This window comes from Conger conger, chromosome 2 (genome assembly GCF_963514075.1).
Source record: "Conger conger chromosome 2, fConCon1.1, whole genome shotgun sequence".
NCBI lineage: Eukaryota > Metazoa > Chordata > Actinopteri > Anguilliformes > Congridae > Conger > Conger conger.
Window position 1 is genome coordinate 64,515,814 of NC_083761.1, and position 18,932 is coordinate 64,534,745.

At 42.1% G+C, this 18,932-nt stretch overlaps 1 protein-coding gene across 3 annotated transcripts; it reads left to right on the forward strand.

Moving 5' to 3' along the window:
- The first annotated feature begins 481 nt into the window (after nucleotides 1-481).
- Nucleotides 482-17,898, forward strand: foxk2a (forkhead box K2a). Of its 3 annotated transcripts, XM_061230886.1 has the most exons (10): nucleotides 487-615; nucleotides 691-991; nucleotides 11,894-12,088; nucleotides 12,567-12,714; nucleotides 12,955-13,101; nucleotides 13,440-13,633; nucleotides 14,982-15,202; nucleotides 15,524-15,832; nucleotides 15,954-16,163; nucleotides 16,395-17,898. In XM_061230886.1, exons 2-10 carry the CDS (start codon nucleotides 696-698, stop codon nucleotides 16,586-16,588), a joined length of 1,914 nt encoding a protein of 637 aa, XP_061086870.1. In that variant the 5' UTR covers nucleotides 487-615; nucleotides 691-695; the 3' UTR covers nucleotides 16,589-17,898. The 3 variants fall into 3 exon arrangements, with proteins under 3 accessions (XP_061086869.1, XP_061086871.1, XP_061086870.1); XM_061230885.1 differs by having other exon boundaries at nucleotides 482-991; XM_061230887.1 differs by having other exon boundaries at nucleotides 482-991; nucleotides 15,524-15,820.
- The last annotated feature ends 1,034 nt before the right edge of the window (nucleotides 17,899-18,932 follow it).

Here is an 18,932-nt window from a genome sequence, read left to right on the forward strand (position 1 = left end):
TTAACGCATTTTACTGTCAATGACCTCCATAGTAAACCAAGTTTCCTAGAGCATTCTGGGTATCACGATTTGTAAACCTAAAGCTGCTGCAGACATTTTCGCCACGTTAAAAACCCGGTCTGGATTATGGACAGGACCTATTTTATTCATCTGGATTTTAAAATCAACTCAACCACACATTTAATTAATCTTTTAGTGTGGGTACTAGCTGCGAACAATATTTCTTATACAGCCAGCTAACACAGCTAATCAGATTTATTTAGGTCGACGAAGAAAAATGCCTCTCCGTCGCTTTGAACGTAGCTGCCGCCTTTTATCGTTTACCATTAATATGCGCGGTAGCCCACCGTGCAACCAAACACAATTTTAAATACAAGATTTCGCTTCTTTGTCATTGGCAGTCGACACGTACCTCCATACACATGCTCAGTTGTTATTGGTTTTAGGAGGCGTCGGTCATTCAAAAACCGCCCTCTTGTTTGTTTGGTTGGTTCTTTCTCCTTCTCTTTCTCTCTGTGTCGCGGCTGTGGGTTGGAGCCGCGATCCCTGATCTGGCACGTTCCTTGCTATTTCTTTTTCAGTTTTACATTTCTGCTCCCCATATTTGCAGTCCTGGTAAGAACAACTGTTCTTAAGTGCCTCAATCTTGGTGCATCTTAATACCAATTAATCCATTCGCTATACTCCCAGTTGCGATGGCTGTGGTGAGCGGGTTATCGGGGCCGGCGGTTGCCCGGCTTGAGGGCCGTGAATTCGAATACCTCATGAAGAAGCGTTCGGTGACCATTGGGCGGAACTCGTCGCAGGGCTCAGTTGATGTGAGCATGGGCCATTCGAGCTTCATCTCCCGCCGACACTTGGAAATTTTCACTGCCGGCGAAGATGGCTCTGGTGGTGGAGACTTCTACCTGAGGTGCCTGGGAAAAAACGGGGTATTCGTCGATGGGGTATTCCAGAGACGGGGGGCTCCTCCCCTGCAGCTCCCACGAGTGTAAGTGGACATACTTTAGCCTGGTAACGTATGCATTGACTGTTTTTAACGCTAGCTGTTGATTTAGCTTGTGAGAAAATCAGCAGAATTACATGCTCTTATTGTTATTGTTTTCTTCAAGCGACACGTGTTACTAACATTGAGGGCCATCTGTAAACGTAGCCTCAGTCTTATGGCAAACTAGCTAATTGCCTTCTGCTGCTGGTTAGTACTACCGCAGCTGTGAAAATAATATCGTTCATATAGCTAATTAATACATTGTAATTATTTTGTGCAGGACATGTGAATGAAGAGTGTTGGGTAGCTAGCTGGCGTACGGTCGGTGTGTATTTATACGTATTCTAACGTTAGCTAATCTTGGGTAACGTTTGTGGATTTAGCCAGCTAGCGCTAGTTCAGTCCCTTGAAATTTTCCTTGGCAGAACTTGAGCGACTTGTATGAAAGATAAAAAGCGTTTTTCATGCGTACCTCTGAAATGGGTAATGAACTGAACTGAAAATCCCATGTATTTATTCGTCAACGTAACAACGTTATTATAGAAGTTGCAGATTATTCATTCGTTTTTAACTACAAGTTGCGCTACCCTGCGACTACATTGTCCCGTTGGCTGGTTATCCATAATTTTCATCTAGGCTGCGATTTCAACGATGATGTTTGGTCATTTCACATGTGTAACGCCTAAATAACGTTATAATAATTTTACCAATAACATTATGTTAATTTCAGCTATTGTCACTACGCTTTTTTAAATTTTATTATTTTATTTTATTTAAGCTATTGGTTTTATGAAGTTATAGATCGACTGGATGCTCACTGGATTTTTCTTGTTTTTCCACACCATTCTCTGCAAACGCTAGAAACTGTTGTGCGTGATAATCCCAGGAGGTCAGCCGTTTCTGAGATACTCAAACCACCCTGTCTGGCTCCAACAATCATTCCACGGTCAAAGTCACTTGGATCACATTTCTTCCCCATTCTGACATTTAGTCTGAAAAACAACTGTATCTCTTGCCCATGTCTGCATGCTTGCATGCATTTAGTTGCTGCCACATGATTTGTTAATTAGATCTTTGCATTAACAAGCTGGTTTACATGTCTACTTAGAAGTGGTCACTGATTGTACAAAGAAATTAAATATACACATATAGTAATTAATGCATTTGGCCCAAGTTTGCGATATTTTTATGTGCCGCAAGTGTACAGTTTTGGACAAAGTCTGAAATCCTTTATGCGATTTAATATTTCCAAATAATCAGTCCAGTTTGACTGAAATATTATGCGTTGTTAATAAAACTAGTATGTACGTCACACAACCAGGTGAGTTCACCCCAGTTGGGAATTGTTAACTTGTGAGTTGCATAGGCTTATTTAATTATACTGATCACTTCTTGAGAATTCAATCAGCATTTAGGTGTTTCAGAAAATCGTATTTCCAATTTACTTTAATTGGACAGTCTGTATTTAAATGAATATAATGAAATTTTAGACATGGTACTATCATTATTTAACAGATACAGGGGGCTAAAGATGTTCAATGGCTGTGACTCTTACCTGATTATATGTTATGCTATGAATGAAGTTCAGTACAGTATACAAATAATGCGAAATGAGTACAGTTTTGTCCCAAATATGAATGTAGTGCATAAAAAAATTAGATCCACAAAAATGACTAAGAATGGAAAGTCATATGCAGGTATAATTGTCCACGATGCATGACCCATTCACAAATAAAGCATAGTGATATGTTTATGTGCACCAGGTCATCATCCTTATGGAATTGAAATTGAAATATGAAATTGTTAAAATCAATTTAACCCATTAATATGCACTCACCAAGCACTTTATTAGGAAAATGTTTACTTGGTCGCATAAATAAGTAGGTGTAACAACCTAATCAGGCAGTTGTGTGGCAGCAGGGCAATGCATACCATCATGTTGATTTGGGTCAGAAGCTTCAGTTAATGTTCACATCAACCATCAGAATGGGGGGATGTGATACTAAATGACTTTGACTGTGGAATGGTTGTTGGTGGCAGACAGGGTGGTTTGAGTATCTCAAACTGTTGATCTCCTGGGATCCAGTGAGCAGCAGTTCTGCAGACAGAAAGGCCTTGTTAATGAGAGATGTCAGGAGAATGGCCAGATGGGTCAAAGCTGACAGTAACACAAATAACCACACATTATAACAGTGGTATGCGGAAGAGCATCTCTGAACACACAACTCATCATAACTCTAAGTGGATAGGCTACAGCAGTATATGTATGTATGTATGTATGTATATTTATATATGTGTGTATATATGTGTATATATATATATTTATATTTGTGTGTGTGTCTTTGTATGGTTGATTCTGGTGTATACAATATATCTAGATCATGCAGGAAAAGGCTCCTACCCTCTTTCAAAATGACCATGACTGTTCACAGATTTAGTTCACTTAATGTTAAGAGTAATGAGACATCTGATGTTTGTCTGTTGACTTGGCCAGCTATAACCTTTAGGGCTTCCTTTCACCATTAATGGAGTCATTCGGTTCTGTGTCTTTGCTATCCCTTCTTTACGGACATAAGAGTCATAGCAATCTTCACGTTTTACGCGTTACACAACGGGAGCATTGCATGTGCATTAAAAACCTAACTTGTTCCAAATTTACATTTGTCAGTTCATTATGTTTGCCAGCTCAAGCATGATTAACTGCTTATTGTTATGGTGCTCTGATACTGCCTAGAATTTCCATATTACATCCTGCAAGATTTCTTCTTGGCCGTTTGGTTGTAAAGTGGTGGCATGAGTAGTGCCGTTTTGATGACTGGCTTATGTGGACCATTTAAAGCATTGACTCAAACCTCAGAGTTACACGAGATGTAATTTAATGTTGCGAACATAGGATAAAAACATGTTTTTTGAATAACATGGTTCCTGGCACTTAGGCAATGTCTTGCGAGTAGCTCAAAGTGGCCTACAATGAATATTACAGGGATGTTCTTACTGTTTTACGCAAATATAGCGGCCTTTTATGCCATATCCAGGTGGTTCTTCGGCATGATTACCATCGCATCCTTTTCGGGTTAATGCTTTCACAAAAAACTGATTGTAGCTGCCAATCTAAAATATGAATTATTTATCGGCGACTACTTTATTAAATGACCTGTCGATAGCACTGTGGGTAGATCCTAACCGCGTCACGAGTGTTTACCTGAACTTTAACAGGACAATGAGAATCGGGAGGCCTATGGCCCCACTGACGTGGTATATTTTCTAACTGCGCATAAGACAGTGGTGAGATCTAACATTGATAACTTGAGGGACATGCATTTGGACCAATCATTTTCTTTTAAATAAGTCCTGAATTTATGCAATGTTGGATAATAATAATACATTACATTACATTATTGGCATTTGGCAGACGCTGTTATCCAGAGCGACGAACAGTTGATTAGACTAAGCAGGAGACAATCCTCCCCTGGAGCAATGCACGGTTAAGGGCCTTGCTCAAGGGCCCAACGGCTGTGCGGATCTTATTGTAGCTACACCAGGATTAGAACCACCAACCTTGCATGTCCCAGTCATATACCTTAACCACTACGCTACAGGCCGCCCCTGCATTAATAAAATGCTTCTTCTTGGTGGTACGTGTCAGAATCTCATGGGTTGAAAGCCAGTAACTGGCTATGTTGTGCTTTTGAATGATAAAAAAAGGCATCTCCTTGACATGCTTCCCTTTTTCCTCCCATATGAAAAGTCCTTACTTTCAGCAAGTGTTCCCTACCCTAAAGCAATTTCTGGTTTCATGTGTACAACGACCCTGGTTTCATCTATACTTGCCAGTCCAAATGGCTCTTGGGCTTACACTGGTGAGACTGTTTGAGAAGACTCTTGGCTGGTCATCATAAGAGGTTGTGTTAGATCCTACAGAGAAAGGTATCACTTGGGCAAGCGGTTATCTCTTATTGATAATATTCCCCACACCCTCTGTTATTATCTTATTAACGGTAACCGAAAGTACGGTGCATGACATAGACACTAGACACTAGATGGTAGTGTGAGGCGTGTACAGCTAGTTGTCACTGAACATAGTATGCTATATTATTAAAAGGTACAATAGGCAAGATATTTCTGTTAAAACATTGTTACAGAACCATTGTAAAGCCCTTCCTATCATTGAAAAAGGCTCACTGACATGTTGACTCACCCTATGCGTGTGTGTATAGTCCTTACATTCGGGTTTCAATATATACAGTTGACAGTGGCACTGTACCAAAACATTTTATAGCTGTACAATAATTAAAGGTAATTGGTTTAAAATTGTTTCTAATTGCCACAGCTAATGGCGTGTGGTCAATGCCAGCATTCATAGAAGGGGTAGGATAAATCAGAAGGGATGGTTTGAGGGTGTTTGTTGCTGCAATTCGCCTCTTGACCGTTAGAAGTCTGAAATTACCTATTGTATATAACTACAATGTCAACATTAAGCCTAATGGTGCCAAGTAGAAAATTAGGTGGCATTACTGTAAAGGTGTGATATGCTAATTGGCTATTGTTCATGTTTAAAATATACAGACTTATCACTGCCACATACTACTCTCAAAATTTCAGGAGCTTATCTGACACAATCTGCACGGAAGTCAACCATCTGATCTATGTTGTTGAAACACTGGGGACTGCAAAACATTACATTACATTCCATTAATGGCATTTGGCAGATGCTCTTTTCCAGAGCGACGTAGCCTAAGCAGGAGACAGTCCTCCCCTGGAGCAATGCAGGGTTAAGGGCCTTGCTCAAGGGCCCAACGGCTATGCAGATCTTATTTGCTACACCGAGGATCGAACCACCGACCTTGCGGGTCCCAGTCATGTACCTTAACCACTACGCTAAAGGCCGCCCCCCTGAAAAAGCTGATGCAGCGTCCTGGTTGCCCAGAACAGTTGGCCAATACTCTGCCAAATGAATTCTTCCTTCCAACATTTGGTACTGGCACATTTAGGATTTGACCCAAACCGTATCAAGCTCACTGCACTAAGAAACATTGCCTTCACTAGACTGGTCACCCAGGAAAACAACAGTCTTGCCATTGGAAAATCATAGTCAGTATTCAACATCCTCCAAGCTATGCGTCTCCCCCACTAGGAACTGATACTGTTCAAGTTTTAAGTTTTAAACGGCTTTCGTTTCAGACATACCAATGCTATTGACATGCTAAGTAGTAGACAGGTAAATGTTTAAACAGTTAACCAAAACTGAGTTGTACACATTTAGCAAAAACTGCTGACTGATGACAATCATTTTTTTCTGAAGCTGAAATAAGTTATCGTAGCTATCCACTATGCCGTATATATAAAAACAAATGAAGCAATACATCCCTGGATTGCATGCAACATTACTAAGTAGGCAAGTTGCAAAATATAGGCTGTAATTACGTGCAACTTACTTCGCCCAATAGTGCAATCACTATCCAACGTTTTTTTTCATTGTTGTGTTTTAGCACATTAATCCTGTCACCATGAAGTTTGCCCTATGTCAATCAAGTGCATTGGCAAAGTTTACTTGCATAAGCCAAATTTAAATGTAAACCATTGGCATGAAAGTAAAATAATTAGACCACTCGACCTATGGTATCTGTACAAAATCCCATTTTTATATTTGCCGTTATCCGTTTCCGTCAAGATTCCCTGCCTAAAATAGACCAGTAGAAACGTTTTTTTATTCTATATTGATGAGGCATGGTGGTGAGCGCTGAGCTGGGAACTGTTAGGCTAAACACTGCAGCGATTTGCAAGCTGCAGGGCTCACAGCGGTGGAAGTGGGAAGGATTCAGCGACCATACTCGCTCCATCATATGGATAATCGCTGTACCTATACGCTGTACTGTAATGCCACAATCACCACAACCAGCCCTGCAGCATTATGTCCAATTATTAACCTGAGACAGAAGCCTCTAACATCTGCAGCAGGAATGAAGACTGCAGGTACAGAATAATCCTAGTATCCAGCAACACAGTTCGCCACCATGGTTACTGTTGCTAAGGCTGAAAGCCAACTCTTAAAAGACTATTGAATGGCAAATGGTGAAGGCAAGGTGCTTTTTCTATATTCTTTCTTACAGGTCTTTTTAAGTCCCACAAAGCCTGCTGCCTCTTTTACAACTGTGTTAAAGCTGGGTGACCTGGTATAGCAAAACTGTGTTTGCACAGAAGCAAAGCTACTAGATGCATGACATGGCCTTGAAAGGTATTGAAGAATATAAAGAGTTTTTTCTGGATAAAGACTACTTTCCATATTGCAGTAGAATATCAATTGAATGGGTATGAAACCAGAATGGACAATGGTTTCATCAGACCTCAAATTGTTATAAACCGACCACCAGTGTGGGGGAGGGGCACATATGTTCTAATGAGAATTACTGCCTTTGATAACAACTTGAACCATGATTATAACTACAAAATAGGAGCAGCTAATTTAAAGAGAATGTTAATTTATGCCAGTATATGGTATGGCTTACAGCAGCCTTCTCTTTTGAAGGGGAAATTAGTATTCTAAAAATGCTAATTCTTAAAGTTCCAAATGACGGCCTTCCCCGATGCTTTCAGGTATCAGAAAATCTGCTGACATTGTCTGCCTGAATGCTGTGATCGGTGCTGCTGAAGGTCTCCCTTCTCCCTGCCATGTTCGATTTCTCAGCTTTTAGTGCTGGCAGCACTGGAAGCAACCTAGCTGCACAGCCTGCCAGCTCTACCGGCAGCTCCCTTGTAAATAGAGAGGCTCAGCAGACAGGGCTCAGTGAAACAAAATTGGAGCTAGTGAGTGACTGAGTGGTCATTTGGAACCCCTCCTTAGGACCTGGCCTGTTTCCAGGTCTATTGGGTAAAAGAGGGTATCATGTATTTTACATTTTAGGCAATTGGCAAAAGGCAAAGCACTTCGAGCAGGTTCTGTTTGCATTGGAATTATTTGTCGGTCCTCATATTCTGGCCAAATTCCGATTCTGTGAAAAGTCGTTATAAGCAACGCAGAACTACTTGTAGTTTGCCGTCTATCTACTTGTTCATGTAATCAAAGGTTATTGCCAACAAAAGATTTGTAGCTTCATATACTTAATGTGTGTTCTTTTGTTGTGTTGAATTGCAGCTACCCCTTGCAGGAACAGGCATATAATGCTGTAACGCCAAGCATATCCAGAGCATAAACACTTTTACAAAATATCTTATTCATGGCTGTAATTGTGTTTTTGTCAAGAAATGAAATCGAAAATGTAAAAGACGTTAATTTTACACACACAAAATCTTTTGGAAACCTGTTTTTTTTTTTTTTTTTTTTTTTTTTTTCATAGGAATTGGGAGGTCCTATTTATTTGAACGGGGCTAGTTTCTCCAGGGAAGATTGGGTTATTTTGTGTATGAGATGTATCCAGTGATATTAATCCCTTCCAAATCAGGTCTCATGTACCACCTTGGTGAAAAATCAAGCAAATCACCTACCGTTTTATTATACATTTAACCCTGTCTGAATTGAAACCTTTTTGTCTTTTCATACATATGTTTTGACTGCCATCGGGTACCAGAGACTTCTTTATTTCATTCTAAAGTGCGGTGATGCGAACTGGTCCAACAGTCTGCTGGACCTCATGGAAGTTTAAAAACGATCGTTTTCCGACTTCCACAGGCATTAGAAAATGAAATCAATGAAGCGAGCACAATCCTGCAAACTTTTCCAATGGTGTTTTGACATGTAGCTTTTTAAATGCTGCAAATGAGCCTGATGCTCAGGCTTACTACAGCAGTAGTGACAGGGACAGCAGTGGGTGGGTTCCAGTCCTCCATGTCCGATCGCCTGGGACGAGACCTCTGGTAGGGGAAAAAGTGCATTCATGTGCCTTTCAAATCATTGTTCATAGGCTGAACTAGTCTGTTCTATCCACCATCTCATCGCAGTTACCTTTGCAAATAAAATAAAGATAGTCACAAATTAATTGATGTACTTGATGTCCACAACATACACTTTCTTGCTGAATCATTTTGAGGACAGAATTGTATCTAGGGTTGAGGGAAATATGAAAGTTTGAAGCTTGAACCTTTTGACTGCAAGTCCGCTTTGGTGTCTAATGTTCTGGACCTCATCACTGCAGTCCTGCTTGTTTATTTAAAGAATTGAGAGGCTACACATTTGAGTACACCCACTAGATGGGCTGTTCCCTTTCTTCCTGTCCTGTTTATGATGGTACCATTTCATATTGCAATATCTTGGCTGTTCAGTAAACCATCACAGCCCTATTACATAGTATTCCTAAAATAGGTAGCCTTTGGGTAGGTGCAAAATATCCGTTTGTAGAAAACCCATTTGTGTTTGTAGAAAATTCATTATTGAAATAAATATTGGATGAGAAAGCAACGATGAGTTTCATTGAATGAACATTTTCTCAGACTAACTCTCAGTTTTAAGACCCTGCCATTGGATGACATTTGCTGAGAATACATTCCTAAAGTGTAATGTGCATGCCTTCCTGATGGGGCTCCAGCTGTTCATTAACACTGGAAAGGGACCGTGCCCTTTTGCTTCCTCTCCTCTGACTGAAGCACATTTAGAGCCACTTTTCTGTGCCAGTTGGCTTTGCTGAACCTGTCAGACCACTGTCACAAGCAAGCCTTTATTTACGTCATTACCATACTCTGAATATGCTTTGGCCTTCTGCCTAACGCAGGCAAGATTCAATCTAGATTAATCTAGATTCCAGCAAGTACTAGCACCCGTTTCTCAAGCCTCACTCTACATGGAAGCAGAACTCTGACATTTCTTCCTCATACTCGCTCAAAATACATTTTATTTTGGAATTATTGGTTTAAATGTGTGCATCTGCACTCTGGTATACAGTTCCAGTGCATTTCCTGGAGACCTCTATCTTTAGCAGTCACAGTAATGCTGAACATTGGCCCGAGCCTGGAGGCAGAGGTTCACTCTAAATTTACTGCACATCACCCTGCCTGCCTTGCTGAGGACCTTTTGAGCTAGAGGACACAAGGTTGTTTCTGCAGCACACAGCCCATGCAGCTGGTGCTACAGCTGCCAAGAATAAGGCTTTGCATTCTTCTGCTGAAGTGGTTTTGAGCTTGCCTTGCAAGTACGCTAAAAACGCTAAAAACAACATGCACCCCAGTCTGGTTTGAGTGAAGACTGTAGTGAATTTGCAACAGACTGATGCTGTAAATGTTTCTCTGGCATTTGATATTTGAAGGGCGTGTTGATGCTGATGATGGCCAACTCCCATAGCCTACCTTTTCATTTACATTAGTGCTAACAGTCGATTGGATGGTTTATGTCTTGAGTGTCAGAAAATCTATGATGTTTAAATATTTATGGGGGATAAAGTATTGTTCGTTTTGATATATACTTTACTCAGTTGAAAGACAAGACCTGAAGACAAACTCTTAAATTAAAACCTACCAGTCTTAGAACCGCCATCCTGTTTAGTGATTGATAGTTGCCAAGTGAAATTAATCTTCATTTGATGTTTGCATTGTCTCGCATGCTACAATATACAGAGACTTTCTGACATGATCAAATTACTTTGCTGCCAATTGATGATGCCTGAAAAAAAAGAAAGAAGAAATTGCTTATTAGTGGGCAGATTGCCTATTCTGTTCAGTGCTGTTCCTCAGGTAGTGTCCTATGGTTATCTGTTGTTCAGCGAGTAGCCTATTGCTGAATATACTGGGAATGATGTTTAGATTTGCCATTTTCGTGCACCCTTGTCAGTGTCATGCATCCAAAATGTTTGGAGTTTGGAAATATTACTGGTGATACTGCTATCGACATCTTGTCTTTTGTATAGCCATACATTCATTAAGCCAGTTTTTGCCCTGGTTTTTCCTGAAATGATGCCCCTGTTGTGCAGTAACGTATCAAATGAATGTGCTTATACTGAATTGTATTGTTTTGGCTGTGGTCCAGCCTATTGGAGCATGCTTGTTGTACAGCCTATTACGGGAGTGCTGCAAATCTGTTTTTAATTGGTTAGTCAATTAAATTTCACCAATTAACTGAACCATGAAAATGTATAAAAATTCCCATCCCTAGCTGTGTACTTAAGGAGGTGTGTGAAGGAGGTGCAGTGGCAAGAAAGGAGTGCAAATGTATGTTGGTGACTTCTCAGGCTTGGGGAGGTTGAAGAGTTCACTATACACTCATATAAATAAAGAAATCTAAAATTGTCGTGTCTTGGTGGAATTCTCCAAGAGGAAGATTTTGTAGATGAATAGACTACAGTGTGACATCATTCTCCGAGGACATGAGCAAGTTGGATGCATTCGTAGTGGCTAGGAATGTAAGGTTAAAGTGGTTAACTGCAAATGAGGTTATTGTGAGAATTATTTGTTGTTGACAGGAAGCGATGGTTTGTTAACTGGGAGGCTGTAAGCCACGTTGCTGAGTAAGACCTAGAACTGGGTGCAAGTCATTGCTTGTTTCCCGTCATGCTACGTTCTGAGGAAACCAGGTTCTTGTGAGAAGTCACAACGACCTTTGGTGGATAAATGGCTGGCCTGTTGACACTGGTGGTATAAATTGTGTCTCTTACTGTTGAGCTAAGCTTATTGCTTATATGGAATCTGGGAAAAAACGATTAAAGAGTTTGTTATATTCCTTCACATGGAATCGCAGTGCGACAACATCATGGCAGCACTTTGCTTTTCAGTATATTAACTACTTGTGCCATGTTATGCCATAGACACAACACATCGGCCTACTTTCTTTATATTGAAGCAGTGCTTTTAAGTTGAAATGACAGCATGTTAATTGGTCAGACTGAAGTTGTAATGATTTCATCCATCGGGACCCTGCATAAACATGCGCCATACTGTTGAGTGCAGCCATAGTGACCCGGGGTCCTGCGTTTCTCTCTCTCGTAGGTGCACGTTTAGGTTTCCCAGCACAAACATTAAGATCACCTTCACAGCCTTGTCCAGTGACAGGAAGGAGCGGCGGGAGGCTCCGGAGTCTCCGGTGAAGCCCGTCCAGCCCCAGATCTCTCCTCTCACCATAAACATTCCCGACAACATCGCTCACTTGATGAGCCCGCTTCCATCGCCCACCAGCACTATCAGGTAAGTCTCCCAACGTTAACCAACTGCCTTCCCCCGCTGAGATGAGTGGTCGCGTTCCGCTAATAAGTACTAACAAAGAATAATAGTAGTGCCGTTAAGTCAATTAAATTGACAGTTTGGCTGTTTTATGGTGGGAGACAATGCAGTACACCCTTCAGAATGTCGAAGTATGACAAACCTTTCCTTTTCACCTCCTGTTGTTCTTTATACTTTGCCACGCTACCCTAGGATTTATATTTCTGTTCGTTATACATTTTCTCCAGTATTTTTCCAAGCCTTCAGATCAAATTGGTTGGAGCATTAGCACTGCTGAGGCCCAGAGAGTATTCATGAGCCTGGAGCCTCTGGCCCTTTCTTCTTTTAGTGCGCATAGATCATTTGCCGTTTAATTGAAAGCTTCAGGTGCTGTGGTGGAAGTGCCATTACCAGACTTCACTCTGGTCCAAAGCCTTTTTTTCACCGCCGGAATGTTCCACAGCGCTGCCAACTCGTGCCCGTCGAGTCCCCGCGGGGCCGGGTCCTCCAGCTACAGGATGGGCCGTGTCCTCACGTCCGACCTGCAGCTGATCGGGGACAATTCCCACTCTGAGAATGATAAGGAGGCCTCTGGAGGAGACAGCCCCAAGGTGAGCCCTGCCCACCTGATCAGTCTGCCCATTCTGCCTAGGCTAAGGTGGTCTGCTTTTCATTTCAATTGTATTTGAAAATCTGGAATTTTCTGTTCAGTGCCATAGAGTTTGTGTATTGAAAATGAAAGGGGGTGAATAATGTTTTGGAGAAATATTTCATTCGTGTCTATTCTCACACGGGTACTAGACTGTGAGAACTCTGCTACATGCTAATGTCCTCTCTGTTTCCTCCATCAGGATGACTCTAAACCTCCATACTCATATGCACAGTTAATTGTGCAAGCTATCACCATGGCGCCAGACAAACAACTGACACTAAATGGGATATATACTCATATCACAAAAAACTACCCCTACTATAGGACAGCGGACAAAGGCTGGCAGGTGGGTAACAGTCTTGCTTGTGAATTGTTGGGTGACATTTTGACACATTTGAAGGCCATCTTTGTGCATTTCAGTGTAGGCATTATATTTTAGGATTATAAAAAAATGCTCTTCGTAACTGCACTGCTATTAAAGCCAGCTCATGGAAATAACCGAATAAACAATCGGGTGCGTTGTCCTTTTCAGTGATTCGCACTCAGTCCTTTTGTAGCTGTGAGCAAGGCAGATTATTAATATCCTGACTGCTTTGTGTTTTCGAGTTCCCTGTTTGATGTGATTTCTGAAATGTGAACTAAGCGAAGTGATGCGTGAATACTAACACTGGTCTTCTGTTTTAGAACTCAATTCGTCACAATCTTTCTCTGAACCGCTACTTTATTAAAGTGCCCAGATCTCAGGAGGAGCCGGGCAAGGGCTCGTTCTGGAGGATAGACCCGGCCTCAGAGAGCAAGCTGATAGAGCAGGCCTTCAGAAAACGCAGGCCCCGGGGGGTGCCCTGCTTCCGCACCCCCCTCGGCCCCCTCTCCTCCAGGTAACCCTCCCCAGGCGGGTGCACGCAGTACCGTGTGTGTCCATGTGGTGACTGATTCTGCTCTGCTGCAGCATTTTCTGACATCATGTATGTTTTACTGCCACCTTGTGGTCACTTTTTGGTATTAAACATTTCTTTAACATCCTTAACTTTGTCTTAGCTGCAAGGGTTAGGCCTACTCTGAGTTGATGAGTTGGTTTTAGTGATTGCTTAACATAATCACTAAAACATATCACTGTTGTGAGGAAAATTATTCCTTTTAATTGTTTGTTCAGGACAGATGTTGATTTAAATTCCAACAACTGGCTGCTGTCAGATCAGACCTGTATATTTATTGTTAATTTCAGATAATTTATCTGATCCTCCCTTCTTGACAGTGTTAGTCAATTTGTTGAAGAAAAGTCTACTGTTTTGCATATCTGATTTTTTTAATTCATTTTTTGTGGATTTTCTTCCCACAAATTTTTACATGGCGTCTTCAACACATTTAATGATGTTTCTGCTTGAATATTCATGAAATTTTTCAAACGAAAATCGAAAACTAAAATGAATTAATTTGTGCTTCTGTTGTGCTTGTTTTCTTTTGGTGTCACATCTAACCCCAGTTGGTCATTATTGGGTTGCTTTAGGGTTAATTTAATGCTGAGCTGGAAATGTTCATTTTAGAAGTGCAGTAGAACCTCAGCAAACCGAACACGTTGGAAATGAAGGGCGTTCCGAACACTGATATTTCATTTCCTAAAATTGGTGTTTCATTTCAGTTTATTTTGAGTCATAATAAACCAATAACCTCACTGGCATTTGCCCAAACAAAACAACTGCAACCAAGAACCAACACTGTCGGCTAACCATCAATAGGCTAAACTAAAATAGGCTAATTGGAAACAAATCAATTGAGTGCTGTTGGCAAAGCTCACACTTGTGCTTTAACACCAGTAGTAAGTGAAAGATACCACCTGCGTAACCATCAGTGTGATGCAATCATGCTGAATATTTGCCTGCTTCTCACTTCCATTGAAAAGGTATTTTGTCAAAAGCGGTAGTTTCTTTGCTATTCTTTAGCCACAGATGTCTAATCAATATAGAGTCTTCAATATAATTTCACATTCTCTCAGTTAAGTGTTACTCATTTGTATTTTGCTGTCGTCATTGTGTATTCTTATACTTCCTTTTCCATACCCTTGACCACACTGGTTTTCTGAGTTTCGGATCTCTGAGTTTCTACGGCACTGATAATTTGTTTCAGTCAATAGTAATCAATTGAAGTGGAAACTAAGTGGGTTGAACTTGCGTAACTGCTCCAAGTTGGCTTTACATGCTTCTCACACGGTGCACTTCTTCCTCTTAGGAGCGCCCCCGCTTCCCCTAACCACTCTGGGGTGCTATCTGCTCACTCGAGCGGGGTGCAGACCCCTGACAGCCTGTCTAGAGAGGGCTCGCCTGTTCCTATGGAACCGGAGTCCACCTCCACCCCTGCCCCTGCCCCCGCTCCCGCCCCCACGCCTGCTACAGCCGTCCAGCCCAAACTGGCTGTGATTCAGGAGGCCCGCTTCGCTCAGAGCGCCCCCGGTGAGGCTCCTCCCATCACTACACCATCATCACACAGAGCTGAGCGCTGTGAGGGCCGGCTTTTGTTCCAACCAAGCGGTTACGCACCTGATTCGACTAATCGAGGTCCTTATAAAGGTACTGCTGCTCGATTAGTAGAAACGGCGGGCTTTGTTGGAACGAAAGCCGGCTCCCACATCCAATTTCTCGGGATAAGATTGAAGACCGTTGAAATTTTACAGATCCTGGTTGCATACTGATTAAAATGACTAATCTAATAAAACAAATGCCTAAAAGAAAAACTGAATACTGTGCTAATGTGCACTTTCTGCTGTACCGCAGGTTCCCCTCTCAGTAGCCAGCCGGTTCTAATCACGGTTCAGCGGCAGTTGCCGCAGAGCATGAAGCCGGTGACGTACGCGGTGGCCACGCCCGTCAGCAGCTCCTCCACCCAGCAGGCCGTCATGCAGACGGTGCACGTGGTCCACCAGATCCCCGCCGTGTCCATGGCCACCATGGCCAGCCTGAGCGCTGCCAACACCTATACCGTGGCCGGGCAGGCCGTGGTGACGCAGGCCACCCTGCTCAATGCCCCCAAGACCGAGCCCCAGGAGAACGGGGAGCACAAGGAAGTCAAAGGTGTGCGTCTAGGTAGAAGAACACTTTCAGTTAACTTCCAAAAGCATTTTGTTTTGACTTGTCGCAGTTTTTGTTCAGTAATTTTCTTAAATAAAATGTTCTTGACTGCCATTGTCTGCTTTCTGCTTTACAGTAAAAGTGGAGCCTGTTCCTGCCATCGCCCACGCCTCTATAGGAGCTGCTAGCCGCATCATCCAGACCTCTCAGGCCACGCCCCTACAAACGGTCACCATTGTGCAGCAGGCCCCCCTGGGCCAGCACCAGCTCCCCATAAAGACCATCACACAAAATGGCACCCACGTAGTGCCCATCACCACTGCCATTCAAGGTCAGGTCAACACAGGTGAGCATTCAGTGTTCAACTGAGCATTCACAAGCATTCAAGTCCCACAGACCTCTTGCGTTACTTTGGTTTAAAAGTCTGACCGGCCTTTGTGCTGGTCATTTCTTGCCGGTATTACGAATTAAGATTGCTGTAGTAAGAATGGTGTGCACTGATTTTGAAATGGTATGGTTAGCAGGGTGCTCCCACACATCCAGTGCTAAACGGTGTGTGACTCTTTCCCCTGTGCAGCAGTGGCGAGCCCCCTACACATGCTGGCCACCCATGCCTCGGCCTCGGCCTCTCTCCCCACCAAGAGGCAGAACGGAGACCAGGCAGAGCAGCCGGAGCTGAAGAGGGTCAAAGCCGAGGAGGGTGGGGAGAGCATAGTGATCACGGTCAACATGGACAGGCCAGCGGTCAGCGAACAAGGCAACCACAACTAGAGCCCTGACCTCAACCGCCTCTTTCCTTTTCCCTTCGCTTTTATTTGTTTCAGTTTCCCACCCTTTCATCTACTCCAAGGTGCCAAAAGGAGAAGATTACAAGTGAGGCCATCTTTGAACTTTGGAAAGGCGTCGACCACCACCCGACGGGTTTAAAAGGAGAGAATGAAAATGCAAAAAAAGGTCAAAGAAAAAATGAGAACCTAGAGCGAAATGTGCCCCTGTGAGGACAGCAAAGCAAAAAAAAAAAAAAGAAGAAGAAAAAGATATAAAAGACAGGAAGCCTTTAAAAAGACTCATTTAGAAGTGAAGATGAAAGTGGACACCCGGGCGGAGACCCTGGTGGCCAGGCTGTGCTGCACCTCCATCTCGACTACCTCAGTGCAAGCTGGGAGGAGGGAGAGCTGGGGCCAACAAACTGACCAATGAGCTGAGCCCGCAGCAGCATGACGAGCGCTTACTGTCAAATCTCTCAAAAAAATAATTAAAAAAAGTGTACTCCATAAAGGGAACAAAAAACATTTGGAGCCATTCCTGTACCTTGGCAGCTAGCCTTCATGTGACCTACCTAATGCAGTTGTTAGTAGATATGCAGTATTTTGTTGTTCACGTGGAACTTAGGATCTTTATTTGGGTGTATTTTCATTTCCGTATACGCAAAGAATACAACAATGACAAGACGAAATGGTGGGGCCGCCAACATTTCAAATCACTCCACCCGTATTTTGGAATCACAAACCGATTTTTGTATGTGGACTTAGGTTCAGTGAAAATGAATGTAGTTTCTGTTCCCTTTTTTAATCTATCAATGGAGTGGTTTGGTTTTTGTCTGTTCTGTCAAATCAAAATGAAGTTTCTTTATCTACAGATACATATTTTTAACAGATAACCAATGATATATAAAACTATTTCCATGTGTAGTTGACCAGATGCTTCATGGAGCTTGCATGTAACTGATTAGACAAAATGTACCTGAGCCGTTAACTGAAAAATGGAACTGAAGAAAAAGAAAAAAAAAAAAAAAAAAAAAAAAACTGCTAAGAATCTGACCAGAGCTGCACTTAAATGTGTTTCTGACTTTCTGTTTTCATTTTTTTTTTTTTCCTTCCTCTTTGTTTCCCGTTATCATTGGCTGTATTTGTTACTTTTGTGTTGGAGTTGGCAGTCTCTTGCTTGATAACTTTATTCTGTTTAGGCAACCGAACTCTTCAGATTGTATGTTTCCAAGAGGAAAAAGTGATAGATGTTTGTTCTGCTTCAGTGGGTAAATGCTTTTTATATATATACATATATAAATTAATTTAAAGCCATGTACAAAGCCTAGAAATTCTCCATATTTCTGCACGTCCGCCCAATGGGAAGAACACATTTGGACTGGTGGGGGTTGGGGTGGGATAATTAAGAGCACACTGGATTACTTGATTATATGAGTATATATTATGTATTAGAAAGTAGTGTGTGCCCATGCCCTATGGGATATCTCAATCTGGGGTAAGACCACTGTGAAACACTTGATGCCCTTTGGATGGGTTGATACAACAGATGAAAATCGCTTCAACCTTAAAATACCAGTCTCATCTTAACCATCTGTAGGTTCAGATTCTGCACGGTCAAAGCATATTTGATTTCTTGGTAACCATTTCACTGACTATTCAACAGCATTCATTCAGTCAACTATATTTTTGATGTGCACACAGTTAGTTTGTGTAGTTGCTGGTGTTAAACTGTCCCACAATGGTAGGCTGGTACTTATTGGCGGGCAAAATTGATATACACTGTGAGCACTTTATTAGGTAGACGTGTACAGCAGTGTGTTAATATTTAATCAGCAAATCATGTGGCAGCAACTATATGCATAAAAGCATGCAGATGTGGTCAAGAGGTTCTGCATTTTTTCAGCCCAAATGTCAGAATGGGGGAGAAATGTGATCTAAGTCACTTTCACCATGGAGGAATGATTGGTGCCAGACAGGGTGGTTTGAGTATCTCAGAGACTGCTGATCTCCTGGGATATAACAGTCTCTGCAGTTTGCAGAGCATGGTGCGAAAAACAAAAACGGGCAGAAACACGTTAATGAGAGGTCAGAGAAGGCCCAGAGTGGTCGAAGGTAACTAATGGAAATGACCACACATTTCAACAGTGGTATGCAGAAGAGCATCTCTGAACACACAACATGCCTAAAAGTGCTCACTGAGTATATATGGATGGTTTGAATCTGTCCATCGTTGTTAAATGCTAGAAAAATGGATACAAAATTACTTTTGTTCTTTAGCCTGCTCTTCCAGCCTCAGCAAACTTGCACATCTCTGGTCCTGGAGGCCCACTCTGCATACTGCTTTTTCT